At 34.8% G+C, this 25,368-nt stretch overlaps 1 protein-coding gene across 1 annotated transcript; it reads right to left on the bottom strand.

The window, feature by feature from the left end:
* Positions 1-883: 883 nt before the first annotated feature.
* On the bottom strand, positions 884-25,076 carry LOC142628498 (piezo-type mechanosensitive ion channel homolog). The gene is made up of 22 exons (XM_075802584.1): positions 24,506-25,076; positions 22,852-22,932; positions 22,556-22,741; positions 21,932-22,091; positions 21,656-21,813; positions 20,875-21,031; positions 20,579-20,765; positions 17,988-18,103; positions 17,276-17,360; positions 15,648-15,863; positions 15,386-15,563; positions 12,956-13,084; positions 12,526-12,699; positions 12,116-12,346; positions 9,475-11,022; positions 6,580-9,077; positions 5,311-5,706; positions 4,237-4,395; positions 2,307-2,810; positions 2,045-2,186; positions 1,793-1,937; positions 884-1,468 (listed from the first exon to the last, which is right to left on the bottom strand). The coding sequence occupies exons 1-22, from the start codon at positions 24,552-24,554 to the stop codon at positions 1,333-1,335; spliced, it is 7,635 nt and encodes a 2,544-aa protein (XP_075658699.1). The 5' UTR covers positions 24,555-25,076; the 3' UTR covers positions 884-1,332.
* Positions 25,077-25,368: the final 292 nt, after the last annotated feature.

Raw genomic sequence — 25,368 nt, 5'->3', positions numbered from 1 at the left:
AAAAAAAAAAAAAAGAAGAAGAAGAAAGAGATCAGATCATATCGGACCAGGTTCTAAATGAATGGGTCCGTGCGTGTTTTCTTTTTCCTTTTTGATGTCTTTTGCTGTAATGGTGGCTGAGGAGTATTTTATATAAAAATATTTAAAATAATAATAATAATAAATCAAAGAAATACTCAAACAGTAAACAAACAAACCAATTTTTTTTTTCTTATTTTAATTATTATCAATTAAGGATTTTTTTTAGTATAACACAAAAGCAGAAAAAAAAAATTTTAATCATAGACCAATGTTGATTATTTAATTCACATTAGAAAAAAAAAATTATCAAAAAAAATATTGCATGCTATAGTCATTATTATTTAATCTAGCAAATTAATCATAGACCAATGTTGCAAGTCCATTTTCAAATAGGGGTAAATTTTTCTATTTAAATCATTTTCTCACCTATCTCTCCTAATTTTTAAAACATCCAAACAAGAGGAATAGCTAATTACTCCATTTCCCCTTACTAATTTTAAAAATATTCAAACAAGGTGGAAGATAACTATTTCCCTATACTCTCCTCCCTCTCTAAACTTCCAAACAGGCCATAAACGTCTGAAAGATGTAAAGATGGCTTGATTGCTAAACTTTGTTGGCAACTTACAGCAAATGAGGACAAGAGGTGGGCTCAAGCTTATGCTTTTAAGAATATGAAATAGATTGCTTCACGCAGGTGTAAAAGGTCCATTCAAATTCTGTAGTATCTAAGCAACTTTAGTAGCAGGGGGCACGGCGGCACGCTATGGAATGACTAGGTGTGGGTCAGGCTTATGCTAAACAATATTTTGGAGTACTTTTAAAAGTACTCCAAAATATTTCATGACTCACAATATCAGTCAGAGTCATGACATGTCAATGTTACGTTGGGAAAGGAAGAGAAAAAATGTCTGCAGGAACCCACTAGATTACTCAGACTTTAGTAATGATTCCAAAATTTACATTTTGCATTGCTTAGTGTCACAATCTGTACATAGATAGGAGATAAAACTGTTGTAATCACTATCTGCTAGCATATTTTTGCATTCACTATCTCTTCTTTGTGCATGTCTCAGTTACTTAAGTCCGGGCAATCCACAAAGGAAGAAATCAAAAGATTGTACGTTAGTGTCTTCGAGCCAATGTATAAGGCTACTTATACTTTTCATATAAACTCCACAAATTTTCTCATATGTAAAATCACTCAAAAGTGATGTGCTCTTCCTGTGACTGGATCTGAATATGCTAGCAATAGAATTTGAAAAGTTCAGCTAGATTGGGCCTCAGAAATCCCACAACTCTTTTGATAAGTTAGTCATGTTTGGTGTACTCAAGCAGCATGTGTGGTGACCGATAGATTTTCACCAGTGTCCAATATAGGACCTCTTCAACTTCAAGCTCACCCTCTGCTCTTGCAGCATAAATATCCTCACATATGGCCAGCAATCTAGAAAAACAAACATTAATCAAATTTAACCCATAATATATGTACACAAATCATCTTGGAGTTTGTCTATTTTTATATGTCTTGTATTTCAGGAGTATTTAACATTTGCAAATTGAAATTATTCTCTCTCTCTCCCTCTGACACTTTATGCTACATGATGGTACAATAGGACATAATGGACACCTAAAGAGCTACTATTGACTATAACATGTCTGATAAAGTTTTATTGGAACCCAGAAGAACTATCTAATTATGAAAATGAAACTTCAAAATATTTTTCGAATGAGATGAGTTACAAATGCACAGCAGATAAAGCTCTCATACCTGTCACAAGATGGAAGGTTCTCGAAAGGAATTCTCATTCTGAGGTCAGAACATTGTAGCCTGATGAAACGGCCAACTGCTAGCACAAAAGTAATATAGAGACCCCAAATGCTGAACTTGCTGAGCGTTTCACCCAGAATGCCCTCTAAATAAGCATGAAGTATAACAAATTAGATGTCGTGGGCACATTCTCTCTTTATGATTCTGAATCAAACAGAACTAGAATGAACACATTCGTTCTGTAGCACTTACGTGGTGTTTCCTCAGATACAATTATGGCCATGGGTCCTGCCAACTCTCCACATCCACTAAAATTTAAAGAATTGATATCATGGAAAGACCACCATTCTGGATTGCCACGATTGAGAACAAGATCCCCACTGACCAGATCTACCTGTATATAAATTAAGGTTGTTTGATTGGTATCTAATGCATAAGCTTGCCATAATTTAATCTAACCGTCCCACTAAAAATAATCAAGTGAAAAATTTGTTAGATTATTAATGTAACATACCTTCTGTTCAAGAAACCTCACATCACCGGAACCAGTTACCCTGAAGTATCTTGGATAAACATTATATATTGTGAAACTATTTGTGGAACCATTTAGCACCTTCATCACTTCTGATGATCTTGGAAGGTCCTGATCTTGTATGGTTAGTCCATACTTCACTACCTCCTTTCCTTTAGGTCTTTCTCTGGTAAATTGCCAAGAAAAGACAATGTCCATACTCAATCTTAGAGATTTGACAAATCTGGCCTGTACAACAGGGGGAACATCCCACAAAGTGCTTGCATCAGCTTGGCAGCAAATTAATTGAATGTCGTTCTCGTTGTATTCACTTAGATGACCTTGAGGATCCAGATTCTTATGTGCATCAAGCTCATCCCATGAGATCTTTTCACACAAAGTGGTCTCAAACAATTTCAGCCTTCCACTGACTGTCTCTATATCAATGTGAACACTGGCATCTTTAATAGGATTTGCAATATTTGTAGGGTTACCGCTGCTATACATCTGCCCAAAGGAATATGCTAAGAAAATTCAAGCAGGAACCAAAGCATAAAATGAAAGAAATCACATAAAATAAATCAATGAAAAGGAAATATTTTCATTACTTCCCTTAGACAGAGTCCTCATAAAACCATCAAGAGGAAAAAAAATCAAACAGGATATCTAATAGAATTCATGACATCAAAGTTAGTTTTAGGTAAGAAGTGACATACTACACGACATACTACACGCCCAAACACACTCAAATTCATACTTAATTTTGTGTGTGTGCGTGTGTGCATATATATTTATTTTCTAGAGAGATTCATGAAACGTTTTCTTGAACATGCAATTTCTATTTTATATATCCTGAACCTAATCGTTTGAATCTCTCAAATGAAAGTAGGAAGAAAGTTTTACTTCTAAAGCATTAGATACCTTGCGTGCTAGTGCACCATCTTACAGATCCTGTGATCAGGAGAATTAACAATGTACTATCACTCTGCACTAACCATGATTTCCAATAGAGTACTACCATTTCTTTCTTAAAGAATATGTGCTACTTGAATATATGAAGAGATTGATGGGAGAATATATGTTTTCCAAAGAACTAGGAGGTGAAATTTCTAGGGGCAGTGTTTTGTAATCCATAAATTTCAGAGTTGCTATTAATCAGAAAACAGATGAATGAATGCCAGCAGTGAGATGGAAGCAGACCAACTTTTTTGACTCAATTATTTTACCAATCATTTAATGGCATGACCAGGGAGGGCAGTACCAACACTTACCACTCTCAGATGCTTCAAAATTTAAAGTTCTTTCAGACAATTCAGATTTACAATCAAGTAAGAGTAGGTGTGTTCCTGCTGTCCAAAAACATTTGCAATATCTTTATAACCACAAAAGATTATGCATATAATACAATCCACATTTAAGATAGGAAACTTTATGATTGAATCAACTTCATTAAATTTCTTCATTGTATTTTTTTCTAACTGTTTAGAGATCATCTACATTGCTTGTTACTATATCTTGATGCCTAAGCCATAAAGTTCTTGATTTCATATTCAATTATTGCATAATACATTTTTGGAAATTATATGGAGGTCATTTATTTTGCCAGTATACCTCAGTCATAAGTTTCTTCATAATGTGTCTCTAGCAGAAATACCTTAGAGGTCATTTATATTGCTTGTCACTATATCATTATTATGTATTCATTCATATTTTATTCAGAGGTCATACATTTCTTCATAATGTAATTTTCTAGTATTAACTATTATTTTTTCACTAATTCTTAACCTTTGCCTTCTTCTTTTTTCACAACACTATTATGTTACATGATACAGAAGGTGTAGAGTATACTTGTATATATTCTCAGATTCCAACCTTGCCAAAAAGAACTTAAAAAACTTGGTCGTGCTGTGACAGTTAGTTATAAGATTCTTACCAACATAGGAGCCCATATAACACACATCAATATGAAGAATAAGCATATTCCATTGCAGAACTTCGTCATTTTGGTTTGCTTTTGTCCTTGTTGGCGTCCAGCTCTGTTCAGATCCACATCACATTTGACAAGAAACAAGCTTGCATAAATGTCCTCCAACTAAGAAGAAAGCCAATATCAGATCCCGATATAAAAAGGTGCATGTTACCATCTATAAGATTATAGGAAACAACAACCAGGGAAGAGCTCTATATCTAGTGTTACCTTTTTATAAGGTAACAGGGATGACTAGAAATTATGTATCACACCGTGTAAAGGTGAGTATAGAAACTCTGCATCATATTGTTGTAAAGATACTACCATAATAATAGTTAACTGAACATGCTTTCTCCAGCATCATTAAATAGGCAAGATACCTGTGTCTGCCTATATGATCATATGCTTTATTTAGAATATTATGCATTCTCAGTGGCACTACCTAGTCTCCACATGGGAGAACCTAGGTTTGATTTGATTTTCTTAGCTATATAAGAATTAGTGTCTGTATTAAGAATCAAAAAAGGAATTTGGTAGGTATTTTTTTAAATTATTATTATTTTATAATATCAAGAATTTGGGTAGTTGCAGCATATTCCATCAGTAAATTTGATGGCCACCAAATAGAAGAGGTTTGTGATAGCATCAGTTAAATAGAGGAACAGTCAATATGGTTTTGCAATTTTGAGCTCACTTAATATCCAGAAACTTGAAGGGATGTAAGTGTAAGTTTCAAAATGTGTGCACTATAAAGCCCTTGCACATACATGTAGAAGCAGCTAATAATGAGAAAACAATTGTTGGTTGGCTAATTAACTTAAAAGTGGTAATAATTAATATTTATACTTGGAATTTTGGAATTTTTATTATTATTTGAATTATGTTAATTACTATAATAATATCAATTTTGGTAATATAAGAACTACAGCATTTAAAATCTTAAATGCTGTAGAATGAAAATATAAATGAAGCAGGAAAATCTCACATGAAAATGATGATGATAATAGATTAAAACATTGAAGACTGCAATGGACTTACCTTCAGCCAGTCATACATGGTCAGAGATGTAGTCGTGCAAGACCAATCAAGTACACATCGCAATTCATAAAGGAAAGGTAAAGCACGATAAAGCCGAAAGCCCAAATAGTTGATTTGAGAAATACTACTTGTCAAAAACTGCCTATATAAAGTGCTTTTATGTGGAATGCCAAATCGGATTTGTATGGCCTGCAGAGCTAGAGAAACAGCCTTCGTGAGATAGATAACACGGAGCGCTAATCTTCCTCCATATGTGTGTGAAGGCTCCATGTGCCAAGCATATTTTGTGACTGAATATGTGCAGAGCACAAGGTTGAAAAGATAAAAAATCACTTTTCCAGTGGCAAATGAACACAGGTAAATAATGCGATCAAGCACAATCAAGAAAAAAATTACCTGCAAGAGTGGGGCAAACACTTTATCAATTTCAGAAACTATCTTGATATCATAGATCTACTAGACTAATACAGAGTGAAGAAGCCAACTCAACTTGGTCAGGTCAACTCAAGGATTCAAGTAATGTAAATTTTTTCCTACTTAATAAGAGTATGAAACACTTGGAAATGAGTCCACTATTCTTTCTTAAATTTCTCAAACCCATCTAAGTTTATTTGGTAAGTATGTATATTCAAGTTTGTGTCATATAAAAAAGACAAGTACATTAGGAACTCATTATATGATATATAAGAAAGGTGTATTTCTCCATTTATACTTTGTTGATACAAACATATCATTATGATCGAGACAAGGAATGTAGAATTTACAAATGATGGTAGTGAAAGGTCAAGATAGCCCATTTCTCGAAATTCTAGAACCAGTCCACACTGTTAGATTAAATTACTAAATTCACCATTTTCTAATAACTTAACCTTTTGAGATAGCAGTAATTTATCATGGTATCAAAGTAGAAAAACCTGGGTTTAAACCTTGTCACCACCTTACCTCCCTTTTCATAAAATTCCCACGTGTTGGGTCCCACTTAATACGGGTAATTCAAGCTCGCACATGAAGGGGGATTTTTAGATTAAATGGTTAAATTCACCATTTCCATACGGCTTAAACTTTTGGGACAACCAATAATTGATTGCACACCATTAGTTGTGATGGCTCCAACTTCAACCATGTGCCCATTTCAAATTTATGGATTTGTACCTCAAATGCCATGTGAATCACAATAAAGGTTCAATTCAGATGAATGAATTGACAAAAATCTCCTTATTATGATTATGCATTGTTACAAAAATGCATTCAAAGGAAAAGGAGATTTACCATTAAAATAAAGACAAACTCTTTGGGGAATTGATCTTCAAGCTGATAGACTTCAAGGAACTCACTATTGTTTTTTATGACTGATTGGTAGAAAATGGCAACCAAGAAAAAAACAGCCAAATCTGCACAAAATATGTATGCATACAGATCTATCTCCCTTTTGCCTCCACCAATCACTGAAAGTACAGGGTATGGGAACCCTATTCCTTTAAGAATACCATCATGTTGAGCTTTCAGAATCTGATTGGCAACATCAGCCGCTGGAGTCAGTGATTTATACCATTCTACTGAGTTAGATTCTGCTGAAGGAGAGGCAAATACAACCTCCAAAACAGCCAATGCTATATTAGCATTTTCTGGACTTTTTTCAATGCTTTGAACATGAACCCTACTCGCCGCGTGGAAATGACTTAGGTTCTTCTCCTTGCACTCCCTATCATGCAAGATCTTGAGCAACTTGTTCATCCCCGACTCAATCCTTTCAGGCTGAATGCCATCCTCAGGCCACAAGATAACTTCCATTGACAACTGCACAAAGTACGGTGGGGTCTCTGCTCCCTGTGTCAGTGATCCCCAGTATCTGTAGAGCCTTATAATCAACATTTTAATCAGATTTTTTAGAGGTAATAACAGTCTTTGTATTCTCTCCCTGCAACTACAACTCTTTAAAATCTCTTCCTCATAATGATTTCTTCTCTTATGATAGCTGAATTCAGTTCCCATTGCCCAGTCACTGTCTCTTGCAGCTATGGAAATTTGTAAGAGAGTAAATAAATACACCAGAAAGAGGGCCAGGTTGCTGATTACAAAAGATGACATAATTTTATGTGCAGGAAATCCTAATTCCTGAAGTATGCTCTCATTTATAGTCAATTCACAGTGTTGAATGATGACTTGATATAAATACTGAAGCAGAATACACACTTCAGTGTATATTAGCATAAGAACCCAGAACATATAACTTGGACCAGTATTTACACAAAGAGCATACAAGAAGAGAGCCACAAGATAAACCATAGAAAGCAAACTAAAATGCCATAAGAATATCAGAACAAAGCAGCAATAGCAAACAACATCATTGTTTGATCGCATTTGGGACCACATATAACGGATGATTATACCAATTTGTGGGCCTGCAGCATCAGACGTGGTACGCTCAATACCTGATTGCACAGAAAATGTTCGGTCCAAATGTTTTTCGTGTTCTATATTCTGACTCTCCACCTCATAATAAACCTCATCCTCAGAAGAATCCTCATTTATATTTGATTCTTCATGTTCTATGTCCAGGATTCTCACAAGATTGTTAACTGCCAGATTACCAAGAGACTGTACTTGAGAAACTCCATCACCGATTAGATGTACGGCTGACATTAGTGGGTTTTCCTTTGCATGGAATTTTGCATTATTGCTTATTTGTGAATTCGGGAACTCACTGCAAGAAGACTTTTCCTTTAATTCAATAATCTCATGAAAAGAATCCATTGAATGATTCCTGGATTCCTCTGCCAACGGACGTCCAGTTCTTCCACTTGTTGGAGATTCAGTCATATCAAAGGAGAATATTGAATCACTGCTCAGATTTAGATTCTGTTTATTTTCCCCTTTGTCTGAGAAACTATTTGCCCTATATAAATCTATTGAAGAGCTACATCTCCTTTCAAGGCCTTTACTTTGTGGAGAAGTGTCACAACAGTGTGCAGTGGTGCCCATTTTGTGAAGCCAGATTTGAAGGCTAAGCATCTCTGATTTCATCTTCTCCACTTGCATGTTACGCAGGTGCTTCTGCTGTTCATATTTAAGTATGTGTTGCAACTGTGCAGTCTTCCAAGCAGCCTTCTTCTCCTGCTTACGTAAGATGGCACCATTCTGCTCAGCTTCAAGATATTTTGAAACATAATCAAACTCCTGGGATGAAAACATATATGACTGTAGCGATACCAGCATAAATATGATAATTTCAACAAGTGCAGATCTTGACGTAATTCGAAACCCATAATCATACTTATGAAAGCCAATCACCTTACTTATGTAATTTATTGTTTTGGATTTTCCCTCACTAGAATACCCCAAAAAAGGAGATTGATAGGCAAGGGAGAGAACAATTAGCACAAAATTGTACAGTCGCAAGAACTTGAAGATTTTGTTCTTCTTCTTTAGTATTTCAAGCCTCATTCGGGAAAATATCAGAGCAAAAGCAAGGTAGCCAAGGTGAAGAATGTCATATTCAAGGGTTCCCGTGATCAAAATTAAAGCAAGAACCACATCTAGTAAGTGACAGTAACTGTAAAGCCTCAGGTAGTCAAGAATAGTCCACAAGGACTTCGTTTCAAATGAGAGATCACTCAATGAAGCTGCACTTTTTTCCTGAGACATAATTCTTTGGTATGTCTCTGATCCAGTGAGACTGGAAAAATAATCAGCACGAAGTTTGAAGCAGGAAAACATGAAAACTGCATAATAGCTCATAAGCATTCGAGGATCATCAACAATCATTCCTGCAGAGAGGTTTTTGATGTTAGATAAAGTTAACATCTATTAATAAATGATTCAATAAAAAGAAAGTTTATAGGATATTCTAAAACCACATAGAAATGATTGGATATACTTCCAATATCCAGGGCAATTGAAAAATAAAAGCTCACAATGAAATGGATTGATATGTTGAAAAAGCTCACGTTAATTTGAGTACAATATAAATATTTCTTGTCCTTTGGAACTTTTGAAGTTTCTTTAACAACTTAAATAAGATAAAAACGTCTCCTATCATTTTATCCACAATATAAAGAAAGCTGAATTGGTTGGGGACTGAGTTTAGAAACCCATATATATAAAGCAGACAGAGTTACAATTCCTGCTCGTCCACACATTTAAACCATTTCTTGAGAGAAGTACCTAGCCAGCACTTTTTGCAGTAGTTGAAATAAACATCAGAGATTCTCCAGCAGTCATTACAAGTCACTTGTGCCTCACTAGGGGCATGTTGCTTCCAAGATGCCAGATTCATCCAGATAGACAAGTACTCAAGAGTGACAACTGAAGCAAATAAGAACACAAATACAGGCCATAGTTTTCGTACAACATGCCGATGTAAAAGAATACAGGCAGCAAGTGATGCAATATAAAGCAATGAGAGAGCATTCAACACAGCAAAGCTGGCAAGAAGTAATGCAATCATGTTAATTTCAAGACCGAATAGATTAAACATATTCTCCATCCAAAACATCATAGATATTTTTAAAGTAGTCTTCTGCATGTCAAGCCTCTCCTTTCTAAAAAAATGGACTCTCTTTCTGTTCCACTTGTGTCTATCTTTGGAACTTTCCCAGAAATACCTATATAGATATTTTCTGGTATTACTGCCTTCGGAGCCACCATTTTCAGATACAAGACCTGGACCTTGAAATAAGCCAGACTTAAGAGATGACCATAGGTGTCTTGTTTCTTCTTCTTTCTTTTCAAGCAGGGGGTCAGCATCTCTTGATGGTTTACTTTTTGTGGTAGAAGCAATAGTTATACATGAGACTTCTTCTGCTGCACCAAACAAAGCACAAGGCTCATCCCATTTTCCTCTATTTCCATTATGGCATGGCATCTTGTCCAACCAACCAAATATGTTGTACTGAAATAAACATGCAACAATAACCAAAAATTTTCCCCTCAAGCCTGCTTCTAACCCATAGAAACCGGGCTTATACAACTGCAAACCCAGAAGCAGAGACAAATAAGAGTGCTTTTGACCAGGAAACATCTCAGCCTCATCACCCCAGATCTGGAAAAGATACTCAACCATCATAAGAAGTCCTGAATAAACTAGAAACAGTTTTGAAGGAATCCGAGAAGATTTTGGTAATGTAGAACAAATCACCAGACCTAGAAGATAAAGAAATCCAAATGCACTTATTGGGGAGAGAGATGCATAAAATAGGGCAAGTAATAGTATCTTTTCACTGTGCCAAATCAATACACGTTTCATAAAAGCAAAGGCTCCTATTTCAGGTGCATCATTGTCACCTAATCTGAAATTTTTGCTCTGTCTCCTCTCATAGCTATATAGTTGCATCACAACCAATACAGCCAAGGGCCCCCAAATATTCTTCAATGTTGAAGCTTCTGGACTATAGCCAAAGGCAGAATTAAAGTCAACCACCTTTGACAACCATGTCTGCAAGCTGAGGAAGACACTCATGCTATAGATAAACACAAACACTATAGCTGCATAAACTTTCAGAGGAAACCAAAGGCGTCTTTTTGTCTTCCCTAAAAGTTGTCTCCCAATCATCCATAGTAGAAGGAAGAACATGTAGCCAAATGAAGTATAATTAGGTGTTAATAGGTACAGATTAAGAAGAATGGTCAAAAAGACAATGTAAGCTCCACACAATTGATAAGTTGAAAGGAACTTCTGCCCCACTGCAGCCAGATATGATGTTATCCTCCTTTCTGAAAGATGAAACAAAACTTATAGTCTATCATCATTTTCAAAACATATAAATAATTTTTCTGAGAAAATTGACAAAATTTCAAATTGTGTTGGCCTAAACTAAAAATATCAACATGATTCGATTTCATAACTCCTAGACCACTTGCAACATTATAAATTTGTCACATTATATACAGCAATGATATTTACTACAGACAGTACACTTGACTATATCTAACATAAAAAAGGGGCCAAATCTATGGTCATTATCAAAATTCCTATATAAAAGCACAGACTGATGGATGTTGGAAATCAACTCATGATGAAGAATCCTAGCATATCAAGCAGAATGCTTCTGAAAACTGGGACCCAACTAAAAATACCAATAGCACAGAAGATATCATGAATTACTTTTTTTCTTTTTTCTTTTTTTGCTAGGTAGGAAAGATTCATATCAGCTTTGAATTATTTTTTTGATAGATAACGAAAATTTTTATTAAGAACATATCAGCTTTGAAATTAAAAGTGCAAATTAAATGGCTGGATAGATCCTGCTACATTTAAGTTTTCCTAGATAAGCACTTAATTTCATCTAATCAGCTAGCACATACCATCCATAAAATAAAATGGTACATAGCACTCCCAGATGTCTAACCTACCTGGTTGCCTGATTACTCACCAATTTGCACCAAAAAATTTATTTTGTGAGTTCCTTGAATGGAAAAAAATAATTGTAGGATTTTCGGATAAAAGAAAATTTCAATAGACTTTCTATTATGATGGAGATGATGACAATGATAGCAAAGAAACATCTAAAAGAATTTAAAGGGGCAGAAAATTTTTCATTCAATCCAGTATGGGACATAGTGGATGCTCAGAATCATACACCTATAATTGCAGGCAGCATCTCTGGCTGCATGTTCTAATAGAGGTCAAAATGCTTTATCCTTGTGGATGACCATAAAGTCAGTTTATTGACATCTTTTGTAAGAATGTGTAGACTGAGAATAATTCCAGAGACACTTGCACATACTAAAAAGAAATTATTGATAAAAGGGAGAAAAAAGAATTTAAAGCATTATACAATATAGTCAATCCTGGATGTAGTTTTACCTTGAGAGTGGTTATTGTTCTGCGTCTCACTGGATGTTGAAGTATGAACTGATAATAATACTGATTTGATCAAACCTGCTCTCAAGATGTTAAACCCAATTGGAGGGCAAGGAGTGTTCTGCACAATGGCTGAAAATGAGAACAGCATATCTAACCCATGATTATGAATGGCACAGAAGCATGCAAGCGCTGCTATCTTCATGAAATCCCCACTAGTATGATTAAGCAGACCTGCAACAACTCATAAAATGTAAATACAGATTAATCGTATCAAGAAAATTATTGATAAATGCACATTCACAAGCACATCCACATATCTGAATAATATTAAATGCATGATATTTAGAATAAAATATTCATACTTGTATCTTTGAGGTTGAATCAGACTACTTTTAACACAACCCTTTTACCTAATTGTGAGATCATTTCCATAGCAAATGATCCTTTCTGTTCCAACACTTTGGAGATCAGATTAAGCTGAAGAATGTATAACAGCGCAAAATGTGCCTCACATAGAAGAATCAAGGATTGGCGTAATTTCCTACTGATGCTATTGCTCAATAGGTGCATCATAAAGAAAATCACTGAGGAATGAAGCATAAAGAAAATCACTAAGTTAGTACATAGTAAAATTCTTTATATCAAATTAGCTAATATTGATAACAGAATTATGCCTTCCTTCAAAAAGATCTGAAAAAAAGAAAAGAATACTCATATATATTGGATGCTATCCAAAAAAGACTTTATACATATGAACACTTTTTTCAGTGCCACATTAATGAGTAAATACAAGTTAATCAGAAAAAAAGAAAAGAAAAAGGAGTGAACTATTTGACTTACTGTATACAGCATGGATGAAGCCAGGTCTCACAGAAATAAGAAACAACAGCACCAGCACTATAGCACGAGAGCTTTTACACAGGCCCCATGCAATTGTAGCTACAATCAATACTTTAGTCTCTTCTTTCTCTAAAAAAGTAAATTCATGTTAAAATTGGAATGATAATTACATAATTGAGAATAACTTATCCAATAATAAAATGAAAGGCCAAGAAGGAATCTTTTAAAAATATGATTACAACATTTATAGTGAAATATAGGAGTAACGCTAAATAGAAGAGATATAACTGTGAAAGCTTAACAAAAAGAGTCACTGGGACACTAAAAATATGAATGCTTGATGTGCCTCACACTTGGAAATACACTAGCATTAGGAATGTGCTGCTTTCAAGGATATACCAACTTTACATTTTACTATATGGTATACCTAGCCAAGTTTTCATGAGGAAAAAAAAAGAGCATATTCTGTGGTGTAAACCAATCTTACACCCCCAACCTATATGTATCCATGTAGACACAGGACACGAGCATATGGCAGAAACAACCTCAATCCGTATTTGTTGTTTTGGTGGCTAACTCAGGCGGTATCACATCTTCTATTTGCAGATGACACCCTAGTTTTTTGTGATAAAAAAACGGATCATATGCTTCATTAGAAGTGTGTTTTGTTGTGCTTCGAGGCAGTTTTGGGTCTAAAAATAAAACTCGGAAAGTCTGAATTAGTACCTGTTGGTTTGGTACCTGAGGTAGAGGAATTGGCTATTATTTATGGGTTTAGAAGAATAATAGCCAATTCCTCTACCTCAGGAACCAATTATTCTTGGGTTTAGAAGAATAATAGCCAATTCTAGATTTAAATTTAGGGAGATTTGGAATCTTGTCTTGGAAAAAATGGAGAAAAGGCTTGCGAGTTGAAAGCAACTCTATTTATCTAAGGGGGATAGGCCTACTCTGTTCAGGAGCACTCTCTAGTCTGCTTACATATTTACTCTCTCTCTCTCTCTCTCTCTCTCTCTCTCTCTCTCTTCCCTCTTCCTTATAGTATTGCTAGGTGTATAGAGAAGGTGAAGAGGGACTTTCTTTGGGGAGGAATGGAAAAGAATTTAAATATCACCTTGTGAATTGGCAGTTTGTACCCTAATCCAACAGGGAGGTTTGGGATTAAGGCAGATGATGCCGTTCGACCAAGCTTTTATTGGGTGAAGTGGTTTTGGCGATTTGCTACAGAGAAATATGCTATTTGGAGGAGAGTTGTGGAGTGCAAGTACAGTAGTGATTGGGGTGGATGGTGTTCAAGGGAGGTCAAAGGAGGGTATGGGGTCTATTTATGGAAGTTTATTTGTTCAGATGGAATCATTTTGTCAAGTCTGTCATTTCAAGTCAGAAAAGACCCATGTTTGTTTTTGGCTAGATTGGTGGTGCGTGGATAGGGTTCTTAAGTATGTTTTCCATGCTTTGTATGTTATTGCTTAGGAAAAGGTGGCTATTGCAGTAGATCATTTTAACTGAAGAGATGGTTCCAAGGTTGAAATTTTACTTTCACACAGTTAGTACATGTCTGGGAGTTGAAAGCGACGGTCACTTTTATGGATCTTCTCCACTCAACTAAGATTAATAGTGATGTTGAAGATCAGATGTATTGGAGGCCTACTAAGAGTGGAAAGTTCAAGGTCTAGTTTTTTTAGAGTTCTTTCTAAAGGAAAGTACTATATTTTCATTGGAAAAGTATTTGGTAGGTCAAAGTTCCACTTAAGGTCAACTCTGTAACTAGGACAGCTGAACTGGGTAAGATTCTCATGATTGATAATCTACACCATCATAAGGTATATGTAATTGAGTGATGTTACATGTGTAAGAAGGCCGGGGAGATGGCTGACCATCTGTTCCTCCACTGCGATTATGCTAGGGAGCTTTGGTACCCTGTTCTCTGTTTATTCAAGGTACATTGGGTTATGCCTCAACAAGTCCTTGATGTGTTGGCATGCTGGAAAGCAACATTTGTTAGGCAGGGTATTTGTGATGTGTGGTGCGCAGTTCCCTTTTGTATTACGATGACTGTTTGGAAGGAGTATAACTGAAGAGCGTTTGAAGGTTTAGAGAGGCTTTCCACAGAGTTGAAGTTGTTCCTTCTTAGTGATTTGCATGAGTGGATAGCTGCGTTACCCATCCACTCTTCTTCTAATTTGTTAGCTTTCATTGATAGTTGCACTTTTTCTTGATTTGCTCTCATAGTAAACTTCAAGTGCACTGAGAGGTTTTTTGTGTATTGTCTATTATTCATTAAAAACAAAAAACAAAAAAAACAAAAACAAAAACAAAACAAAAACAAAAACAAGAACAAAAACAACCTGCATGAGCCCCCAAGAATCAAATTTCTATGTAATGAAATTTTTGTTAGTAGCCTACTTTACCAACCATGTGATTCCTCACCTTCAAAAGAAGAATCTTCATTTGAAGATTGTCCATTTCCATCAGACAAGTATAGGAAAACAGAATTGTTCACAAGATTACACAGAGCAACAAAACCACCAAGACCAAATTGAGCAAGTAGAAAAAATCCTGGGATAGGGTAATGCCATAAGCCTATAGTTTCCCAGATCTCCATGTCCTGCAAAAGAGTTTTGAAGATCTTACCAAGAAAATCATATATTAATGTGAATATGAACCCCAAGCATCCAATAAAAGAGTGTACCTTCCACAGTTTCTTATTAAGGACTGTAAATGCCAAATTGAAGACATACGTACTCGCAGCCCAACAGAGAACAAAAACAAGAAGCAAGCCATTTAACCAGTGCAGGTGAAACATGGAAGGGAAGGCATACAAAATGTAGCCCACATAAGCCAATAATCCAAACGCACATAGACTTGCAAAATGGAAACTCCAAAATGTAAGAGCAAGCAATAAAATCTGCCACATTGAAACACTGTACGCATTAAAGTATAGAAGACATAAAATATTAATAATACTAGTATATAGAAAGCAAAGGCAGAGTAAAATCCCAAAGAGGAAATAAGATAATAGACATATTACTAAGTTAAGGAAACTAAACACTTGTATTTTGGTTTTGAAGGTAGAAACCAACCTAAGATCAAGACAATAATGCCTCATACAAATTCACCATACAAATAAGTTACTTATGAAAAAAAAAATAAGTTACTTATGAGGATGGTATAATATTTTATATTTAAATGAGTTTCAGTCAATCAGATTATGATGCTATTCAATATAGAAAAAAAAAATCAACACTTATGGAGACCCTGTAAAATTTCAATGAGGTACAAAGTATGAAGCATTGAGGAGGGTAGGACCTACATAATATAGATAGTCCTACTACTTACATCTTTTGCTTTTCCATCTATCTCTGACATTGATAGTTGTTCCTGTTCCCTAGTTTCAAAATTTTAGAAAACTTTTGGTTGAAGACAAGGTGATGACCATATAATTTGCCATGGCTATTATGAAATTATTTTATTACAACATTAACACTTATTTTGACAGTATTTTCTAATTTATAATTTTTCAAGTAATGATTGAGAGCCTATTGATGCTCACAAGTGTTCTCTCCCGAAATATTTTTTATAGTGGCAGAATTATACCACTTAGAGTCTTTAGTTTGCACATTGGTCCCAACCACCAGCAAATCTTAATCTACAGATTTCCTTTAAGTCAACAATGCACTTACTGAATGGGACCAGAGGGTCTTGTTAGAGTTACTTATAAGTTATAACTAGAAGTAACTCTAACAGGTGTTAAACTGACAACCTCACCCTCCATCGCATTAATTGTCAATTGAGCTAGTGCTCATTGGCTAAACAACCCGGTTAGGAATATATATTGTGGCTAGACATTAAATAGCACAACAGATTAGAAGCTTTACAAATTGACTTTACACACCAAATGTGATTTGGACAAAAACATTCATTATGAACAATTTATGGTTTGAACGTGTGCGTTTTTGCATATCCATACATGTTTGCTTCTTTATTTGTTTCAATATCTAAAGTACTCTTGATCTGTTACAGTTGAATCTCAGTTTACAGGCCATGATCTCAAATTTCTTTAATCATACTCATAGTCTCAAGTAAATTTTTCCAATGACACAAGATCTACTGATACCTCACTACAGCCCAATTTGGGTTGTAAATGGGTTCATAGGGGGTGTACAGTACAAGTTATTCCATCGGGCATTAATAATGTTCCAGAAACATTCAAAGGAAATCATGTACACTTCAATATATGTAATAATAAAACCAGCAATCAAATGATCAGTTAGTAAAGAAGAGGCAAAAAAATTCAATAAACTAACGAGGCAAGATTACCGGAAAACCATAAGTGAAAAAGTTGATACTGAAAGTCCGAAAAATTGCTCCTCGCGTTAAAACATTGGTGTGCCTTATACCAGATCTGCTGGAGATTATAAAGAAAGGGTGAATAAAAAGTGAGACTGCAAGTTAAACATCACGTAGCTATGTCCATGAAAGATATATAAGTTTGCAACTGAGACAAGATCTGGCACATTAAAAAAATAAAAAAAACTTGAAAGGGATCCATTTATGCAATTAGAGAGGTTTTCAGAGACAAGAAACTATTTCCCTTCTAAGATATCATTTCCATAAGAGTGTAAAGTCTGCTCCAAAATTTTACAGAAGTATAGCCAATTGAATTGTGTAACTAGGAATAAATTCCTTGAAAAAAAAAGAGATGAAATTATGAATGTTAGACTTATGGTTAAGTGATTAAATTCATCATTTCCTAACAGCTTAAGCTTTTGGAATAATCGGTAATTTAACATAGTATCTGAGCAGGAGATCCTGAATTCGATCCCTACCTTTACTCTACCTCCTATTTAAAATGTTAAATTCCCACTTGTTGGGCCCCCACTTATTAAGGAGAAGTTTAGGCCCATAAGTGAGGGGAAGTATTAGATTTATGGTTAAGTGATTAAATTCATCATTTCCTAAGAGCTTAAGCTTTTGGGACAATCGTTAATTTAACAATGAAGATTAAAATGATATAACCATTCCCAATTACCTTGATTTGCGTATGAAAAACGAATGCTTTTTGGGCAGAAGCTGCTCAGTCAAGCTGCTTTCTCCTGTGGACATGATAATATCCATTTCTGCAATATCACATCTAATCCAGGATAGCTGTGAACAAAAGTAACAATTGAAAAATTAATGAGCACATAACAGAACAAGGATAGTGAGAACTGCTATTTGCACAAATCTATGTCTCATAATTCCCGGGTACAAATTCATGTAACAGTCAACATGTCAAGTTACGTGCCCTAGAGCTCCACTCCCTTCCTAGTGTCATACATATACCACCAGTGACTAAATTGTGTCTTAATGCACAAGATTTGTGCAAGTATCAAAGCTCAAATATAATAGATAATAGAACTACCCATACCAATCGAACAATGATAAGTGTACCCAAGAAATCATTTTCACCATACCTTTTTCAGTGTACCAAATAAAATGTCAACTTGGAGACATTTTTTTTTTTTTTTTTTTGATAAATAACGTAAGAGTATTATTAATAATAATAAAGGAATTGCCAAACCGAGTACATAGGGGATGTACTAATGATGCAGAAATCATGAAACAAGAGAACAACGATCAAGAAAAATAGAGAAGGAAGAAAAGGAAAAATGAGAAAAAACCACACTCCATTCGAAGAGAGTGTGTAAGAAATAAGACTTAATCTCCAACTTGGAGACATGCAGATGATTAAAATAGCATTTTGACCTTTGCAAAGATGCTCATGAAATAACCTGGCTCTACATTTGCCCCATGCTAATATTTTGAAGTACTTCTACGGCCAATTTATAATAGAACCAATCTATACATAAATGGCTACAGTCAGCAGGTAGATTCCACAGAAATAAGGTGAACCAACTCAAAGAATGTGTATATTTTGGACACTTTCCAAATCATTAATGTATTAAAAAGGAGATAAAAAATCTTAATATGTTCAATAAAAGTAGATTTTACAATTCACTAACAGAAGGCAGCTTAACTTCAACTCGTACTATGCATGTCATAAATTTTACCGTGCTTTCCAGAACCACTTGTAACTAGTAGATTTAAATTGCGAGTTTTAATTTAATTTGCTTTAGGTTGGGAGATACTCAGGGTAAAGAATCAAAATTAGAAGGAACTAGGCATCCTATCATATGGTTCCTCAGAACAAGAACATTTCTGCCAAATGGTTGTGGATGATGTTTCACTATCTTGAGCATTTAATGAGAGATCTTGATGGTTAAAATTTATTATTCACTTTCCTCCTTCCTATGAATTTTTCTGTAGAATTGGGTTTCATCAAAAACTCCAGTATATATGGCCTAAGGACTATTGTACCGAAGTGTCTGTTTAATGATTCTATGTATTTATTATCCCTTAGTGCCTAAAGTCTAAGCCTTCCCTTTGCTGATGTCTGTCAACTATCAAAAAGGAAAACTTGTAAATTTCATTACACCCCAAAAAAAAAATGATAAAGGAAGAAATTACTAACAATTCTTCAAATTTTATTTTAGAAAATAGAGAAAAGATCCATTTTGTGAAGGAAACAACATAAGAACCAATTGTTCCAAAAGCTCAAGTTGTTGAGAATACCTATCTTACACCAACACCACCTCATGTACAGGCCTTACTGTAAACACTAAATGAAGAACATGCAAACATAAAAGGAGAAACTGGGGAGCAAGACTAAAATCATAGACCTCTGATAACATGTTAGGGATCCCATTCTGTCCAAAGCTTAAGTTGATACGAAACCAGCCCAACAATGTTTTCAAGCTTACACCAACAAGCATATTTGTTAGCATTATGTGGTTAAATGATTAAATTCACCATTTTCCATGAGCTTAAGCTTTTGGTAAAATTGGTAATTTAACATGATATTAGAGTAGTAGGTTCCGAGTTTGATCCCTACCTCCTTTACACTACCTCCTATTTTAAAATCCCATGTGTTGGGCTTCACCTATTAAAAGCTAATTTAAGCCCACACATAAGGAGGAGTGTTAGAATTATATCATTAAATGATTAAATTTACCATTTCCCATGAGCTTAAGCTTTTCGGAAAATTGTAATTTAACAATATCCAAGATCTTACTTTTTACTACTGAAAAAAAAAGTCTCCATAAAAGATCAAAAATAAGAAAAAAAAAAATTTTGAGGACCAACTGACAAACTCAAGATTATGATCACAACATTTGGATTGAAGAAAACTTATAAGACCACAAAATTGACCATGGTATTCTATCTTTCTTAAGATAAAGAAATGCTAGTAATAAGTTATAACCTAGAAAGAGTGGTCATTTTTATTTAGGGAATTCAGAACAAATTAGACACATATGCATAGAACCCTAATTGATACAAGAAACAAGGAACAAACTGCAACATGAGAACATAATTGTTTCATTTGATAAGGCCATTACCTAGTGATGGTCCAGCCAAAACCTAAGAAAGGTTATTAGCTTCAGAACTTTTGCAAGAAGTGGCCACTCTAAACTCACGTATGATGCATCCCCACTTGACAACCAATACTATACCATCATACCAGCCAATGCCCCAAACAGAACATAACCTAGTTAATAGATGTACTAGTAAAACTATGCTCACCATGACATAGAAAAGTAAGAGGGAAAGACCAGAACAAACTTCCGACCACTCTGATTTTGCAGATATTTTGAAGAGCCCAATGAATTCAGCAACCCAAAGAAAGATCTCAGAAAACTCAATGGGAAGTTGATATACATAAAGAAGAATGATGTTCAAGCCTGAATAAAACAAAAGATGCCTCCACCACCTTCATTCCAGTATGAAAAAATTTAAATCAGTAAAAAGATTGGCATTGTCTGCTATAAGTAGAATGACTAGTAGAAAGATTGACATTTGATGCAAACTATAATGCTTACCGGAAGAGACCTAGAAAATTGCTTGTTAAAGACCAATCAACAAGTCCAATGCTGCTACAAATGAAAAATGGAAAAGAGACCCAAGATGGGTGACTGATTCCCATGACTAGCTGTACAGCGGGCAACAATAAGCAGCATAAAACCCGGAGATGAGAACCTTCAATGCAGCAAAACAAGAAAATAGTCCAAATTCAACATCCAAGTCAAACTTATATTGTAAAAAGGAAATCAATACTCAATTCTAGTCAAGTGTGACCCATCACCCAGACCTAATGAGAGAAATTCTACTTCATTGAACTCAAGTGATCCTAGGTTTGATGCAAATGAAATCATAGATGCTTCACCACCTCAGATGCAGATGAGATGCCATCTCCCCGATTGTTGAGAATGGAAGTCAAGTAAAAGAGTGTTTACTTGAAGGATGTTAAAATTTTATAACTCATATTTTATGCAATGGACCAGGGACTGAGGGAGGGAGAGGGGTTGTTAAGAGCAAACTTTTATGCTTATTGCATTCGTCCTGTTCATGATCTACTAAAATTATCTAAAACATTATAAATTCTGAGAAAATTGCAAGACTTACCTTTCTTCCTTTTTGTAAGGAAATAAATTAGTAAATATTATACATCACAACATTCAAATCCACACATAAGCACTCCTGACTTAACCAAGCTATACTCTTGAAAAAATAGCACCCTTTCAGATCCATAAAGAAAAGATAAAGAAATAGTAAATTTATAACCAAAAAGAAAGTCATATTACATAGTCTAAATCAACAAACCTATGCGATCGACAGAAGAATATAGATGCCCCAAACAAGAATCTCTCCATGAATCCAGACCAAATCTACTCCCATAGATTTCAATTAGAGCAACGGAGGCTGCTAATACTTGTATGACCAAAAAATATATCACAGACAAAGACCTCCAAGATTGGACTCTGCAAAACATCCCACATCTATGTATAGAGTGACTTTTGACAAGGTAATCATGTATCTTCATGACCGAGCATCTATGAGATAGTAAGGTAAAACATAAGAAATAGACACATCCTATACCTCATAAAACCAATTATCTTGGCCCACTGAGCATCCGCTATACTCCATTGATCCCCCTCAATAGCCAAAACAATATGAAATAAGGCATGTGAAAGAATAGCCAGTAAGGAAAAATTAACAACAAACCATGAGAACCAGGATTGTCTCTGAAATCGAGAACCTATTAGATGACAAAACATTAATAACAGTTAGAAAATAAGTATTAATTATTAGCCCAAAAATTAATTTAAAATAATAATAATAAGCAATGACAAAACAGTTGCAAATGTATGGCCATATTTAATTTGGGTCAGGGAAAAAAATACATGCAATTAAATCCTAGATCAACCACTCCTATTAACATAATAGTTGATCCTATCAGTCCATGTAGATAACAATTTTTTAACAATCTTAAAACCAAATAATAATAAAAACTTATCATAAAATGGTTCAATGATCTTTACATCATAAGTTAACAGAATAATATAATTAGGGGATAATCAGAAGTTTAATAGTACTCACAACAATAAATTTACCATGTATGTATTTTAAAACTGATAACCCATTAAGTTTTCTCAAAGTAGTTTTCATAGGATTTGAGGATACAAAGACGCATTAGGTCTAACACTAAGCTATCATAGTTACAGTCATAACTTGCAGCATATCTTTTCTTTTCTTTTTTTCTTCTTTTTTCTTTTCCATACAACTTTAAGCGGACAATGGAATCTAAAATTTCCACAACTGCACCCCTCTGCCAAAAACAAGCACGTAATGTCCAGACAGCGGCCCTCCAGATTGAAATAAGGTAGAAATGATAATGATAAACCTTACCTAAATAATTCAAGAAAGATGATCCAGTCAAACTCAAAGGCAACGATAACAGGGAAAAAATGAAGTCAAAGGAAAGAAAATTTAGCTGACAAATAGTGTAAGCAGCTTACCAATTTTTGTAGCATTGTATTGAATGAAAAGAAAAGCTAATAAATCAGCCAGGGATATCAAATTCCAATTGAGTGAGGCAGCTGCATGTAGCAGATAAAGAAGTGAATGGTAATACAGTTGGTATAGTAGGAAAGAAGTATGCACATAAAGAAAATCACCTAGCGGATGCACAAAATTAAGCATGATATAAGTAAACTCACAAATTGACCTCAAATGAAGATCATAAATAATAGATGATTTCTCTTTATTCTTTTTTCAGACAGGGGTAGTTTGAGATCACCATTAAGATCTTTGAAGATCATTAATAGCATTATTTGAAGGGCACATGCCTAGTGACAAATATTCCCTCGCTAACCAAATAAAATGAGGGAGAGAGGGAATATGCAAGCTAAGGTACCGAGCTCTCTCTTATTGCTCAAGTTTAGCCAAAATGCTCTATATTGTTCTCAAGGCACAAGAGCTCAACAAAACCAAGAGCCTCTCTGCTTTCTTGTTTTTGGTCAACAAACCCACACCCATAGCTCTACCCAATACACCATCAAGAATGGCTGGGAGCTCAAGAGCTTGACCAATCTACCTCAAAGCACTCTCCGTATATCCTTTTAAGAATACGGCTCTAGAGGCATGAAACCCAATGCTCCCTTTGTTTTCTTTTCTATTGATCTAACCCTACTTCCCTACAACTCTTCCTCCTCTTTTCTTTAGGCTCAGGCACACACTTCAACAAAACGGTATGCAGCATTAACTGAGAAACCCAAATAAGCTTCCTCAATACACTTTCAATAAATAAAAAAAGAATTCTGATGACCTTGCACGAGCAGGTTAATGTCTCACTTGAGCGGGACAAAAGCAAGCAAAGGGCGAAATCTTTATCTGATGAACTTCACTTGAGTGAGCTTTAGGCAAGCAAGAGGCGAATGTTCAAAGAACAATTTTTTTAGTAGCTCTAAGACATAATTTTGGACCAATAATTAAGACTGTTACAAAATACATTGTCATGGATATTTGCCAATATAAATCCTAACGCAAGATCAACATAGTTATCTTTGTAAACAACGTCATGTTTCCAAAATGAAAGAGGTGGCATACAAACCTTATGACTGATATTTTGCAAACTCATAAGAAGGCTTCACCATTTTCTTTTCTTCTGTTGGTGGGGGGCGAGCAAAAGAACTCATTCTAAGCAATCATATAAACTAAAGCCCTATGTAACCTATATTCAAATTCAATGACAAGTATCATCCCTATGATCCTTTCTAATAAGTGTCTACAAGTGCCATAAACTTATAATACATTCTGCACACTAGATTGTTTAGTGCTTATCTTTTGTTACTTCACCAAGTTACAATTTCCATATGCATAGACCATGTACAATATAAAATTCATCCAGACACAGAAGAAGTTTCTAATTCGACCCATTTACCTACTCAAGTATAAAATTTCATTGAAACACATATATGCTTTCACATATACTAGCATTATTAGTTTAAAATACTTCCAAGCTCATACACTTCAAACAATCTAAATGTGACACATCCTTTCTAGGTTGAAAGTATATTAGCTGAGTAATTCCTAAAGCATTCCACGTTGAACTTCCTAAAAGGTTTATAAATCACAAAAAATAATTCTTGTAAGACGAAAAACATTGAATACCTGTCAACAGCAGCATAGGCAGTACGAATCCACTGAGGAACCTTCCCATTACAACCTCTTTCAACAATAAGATTTCAGTGTTTTCAGAATCATTTGAATTGCATTATCTCCATCTATAATAATACTACAAATTCATCACTTTTCATTAAGTCTTTGATCGAAATAAACAAACCCCATTTGAGGAAGAACCAAATTAGGCCCAAACAGCTTATGATAATGACCTTTTCCATATTAACCTCAATTTTCCTGGTTTCTTCATTCTTTTGCTTGAAGTTCTTCCTGGATTGTTAACAAAGGGAATAAGGGCATAAAATGGCAAATGGGTTCGTTGAGTTACAATTAACAAACAACATCCATATCAAGAATCAAGAAAATCCTTTTCCTATTACCCCAATTTGGGAACATAACCCAGAAATTAGAAGAAAATTGGGGCTTGCCTTGTAAAAGAAGTTAGAAGGAGCATACGAATTTCCAGATTTAACTAGGCGTGTTCCACGCTTTCTAAGAAGAATCTCAGTTCGTTGTGTTTGATGTAACAAAATGACGCTCCACTGGGGTATGTTTCCTGAATAAGAGGCAACTGAATTGTCATCCGCGTATCTTAAAACTAGATCTTGAGTTGTACCATTGGCTTGAAAATGGTCCCACCAAATCAATGTAATGATGTAGAATTGTTTTTAAGATATATAGTCAGGTATTCAGCAAATAAAAAATAATAAAAACAAGTTATATAGTTTTCTTTTTTAAGAGGTAAAAAATAAGTTTTATAGTTGGGCACTCATTATTAATGTAAACGCATAGTTATACACGGTCATGCATATAGCATGCCGATTATAGTTATAATTTTCAATTTTAATTTTAAG

The sequence above is a fragment of the Castanea sativa genome, chromosome 3 (assembly GCF_040712315.1).
Source record: "Castanea sativa cultivar Marrone di Chiusa Pesio chromosome 3, ASM4071231v1".
In the NCBI taxonomy this organism is placed as follows: domain Eukaryota; kingdom Viridiplantae; phylum Streptophyta; class Magnoliopsida; order Fagales; family Fagaceae; genus Castanea; species Castanea sativa.
The sequence above is the reverse complement of the archived record's forward strand: the minus strand, read 5'-3'. Positions and strand labels throughout refer to the sequence as shown.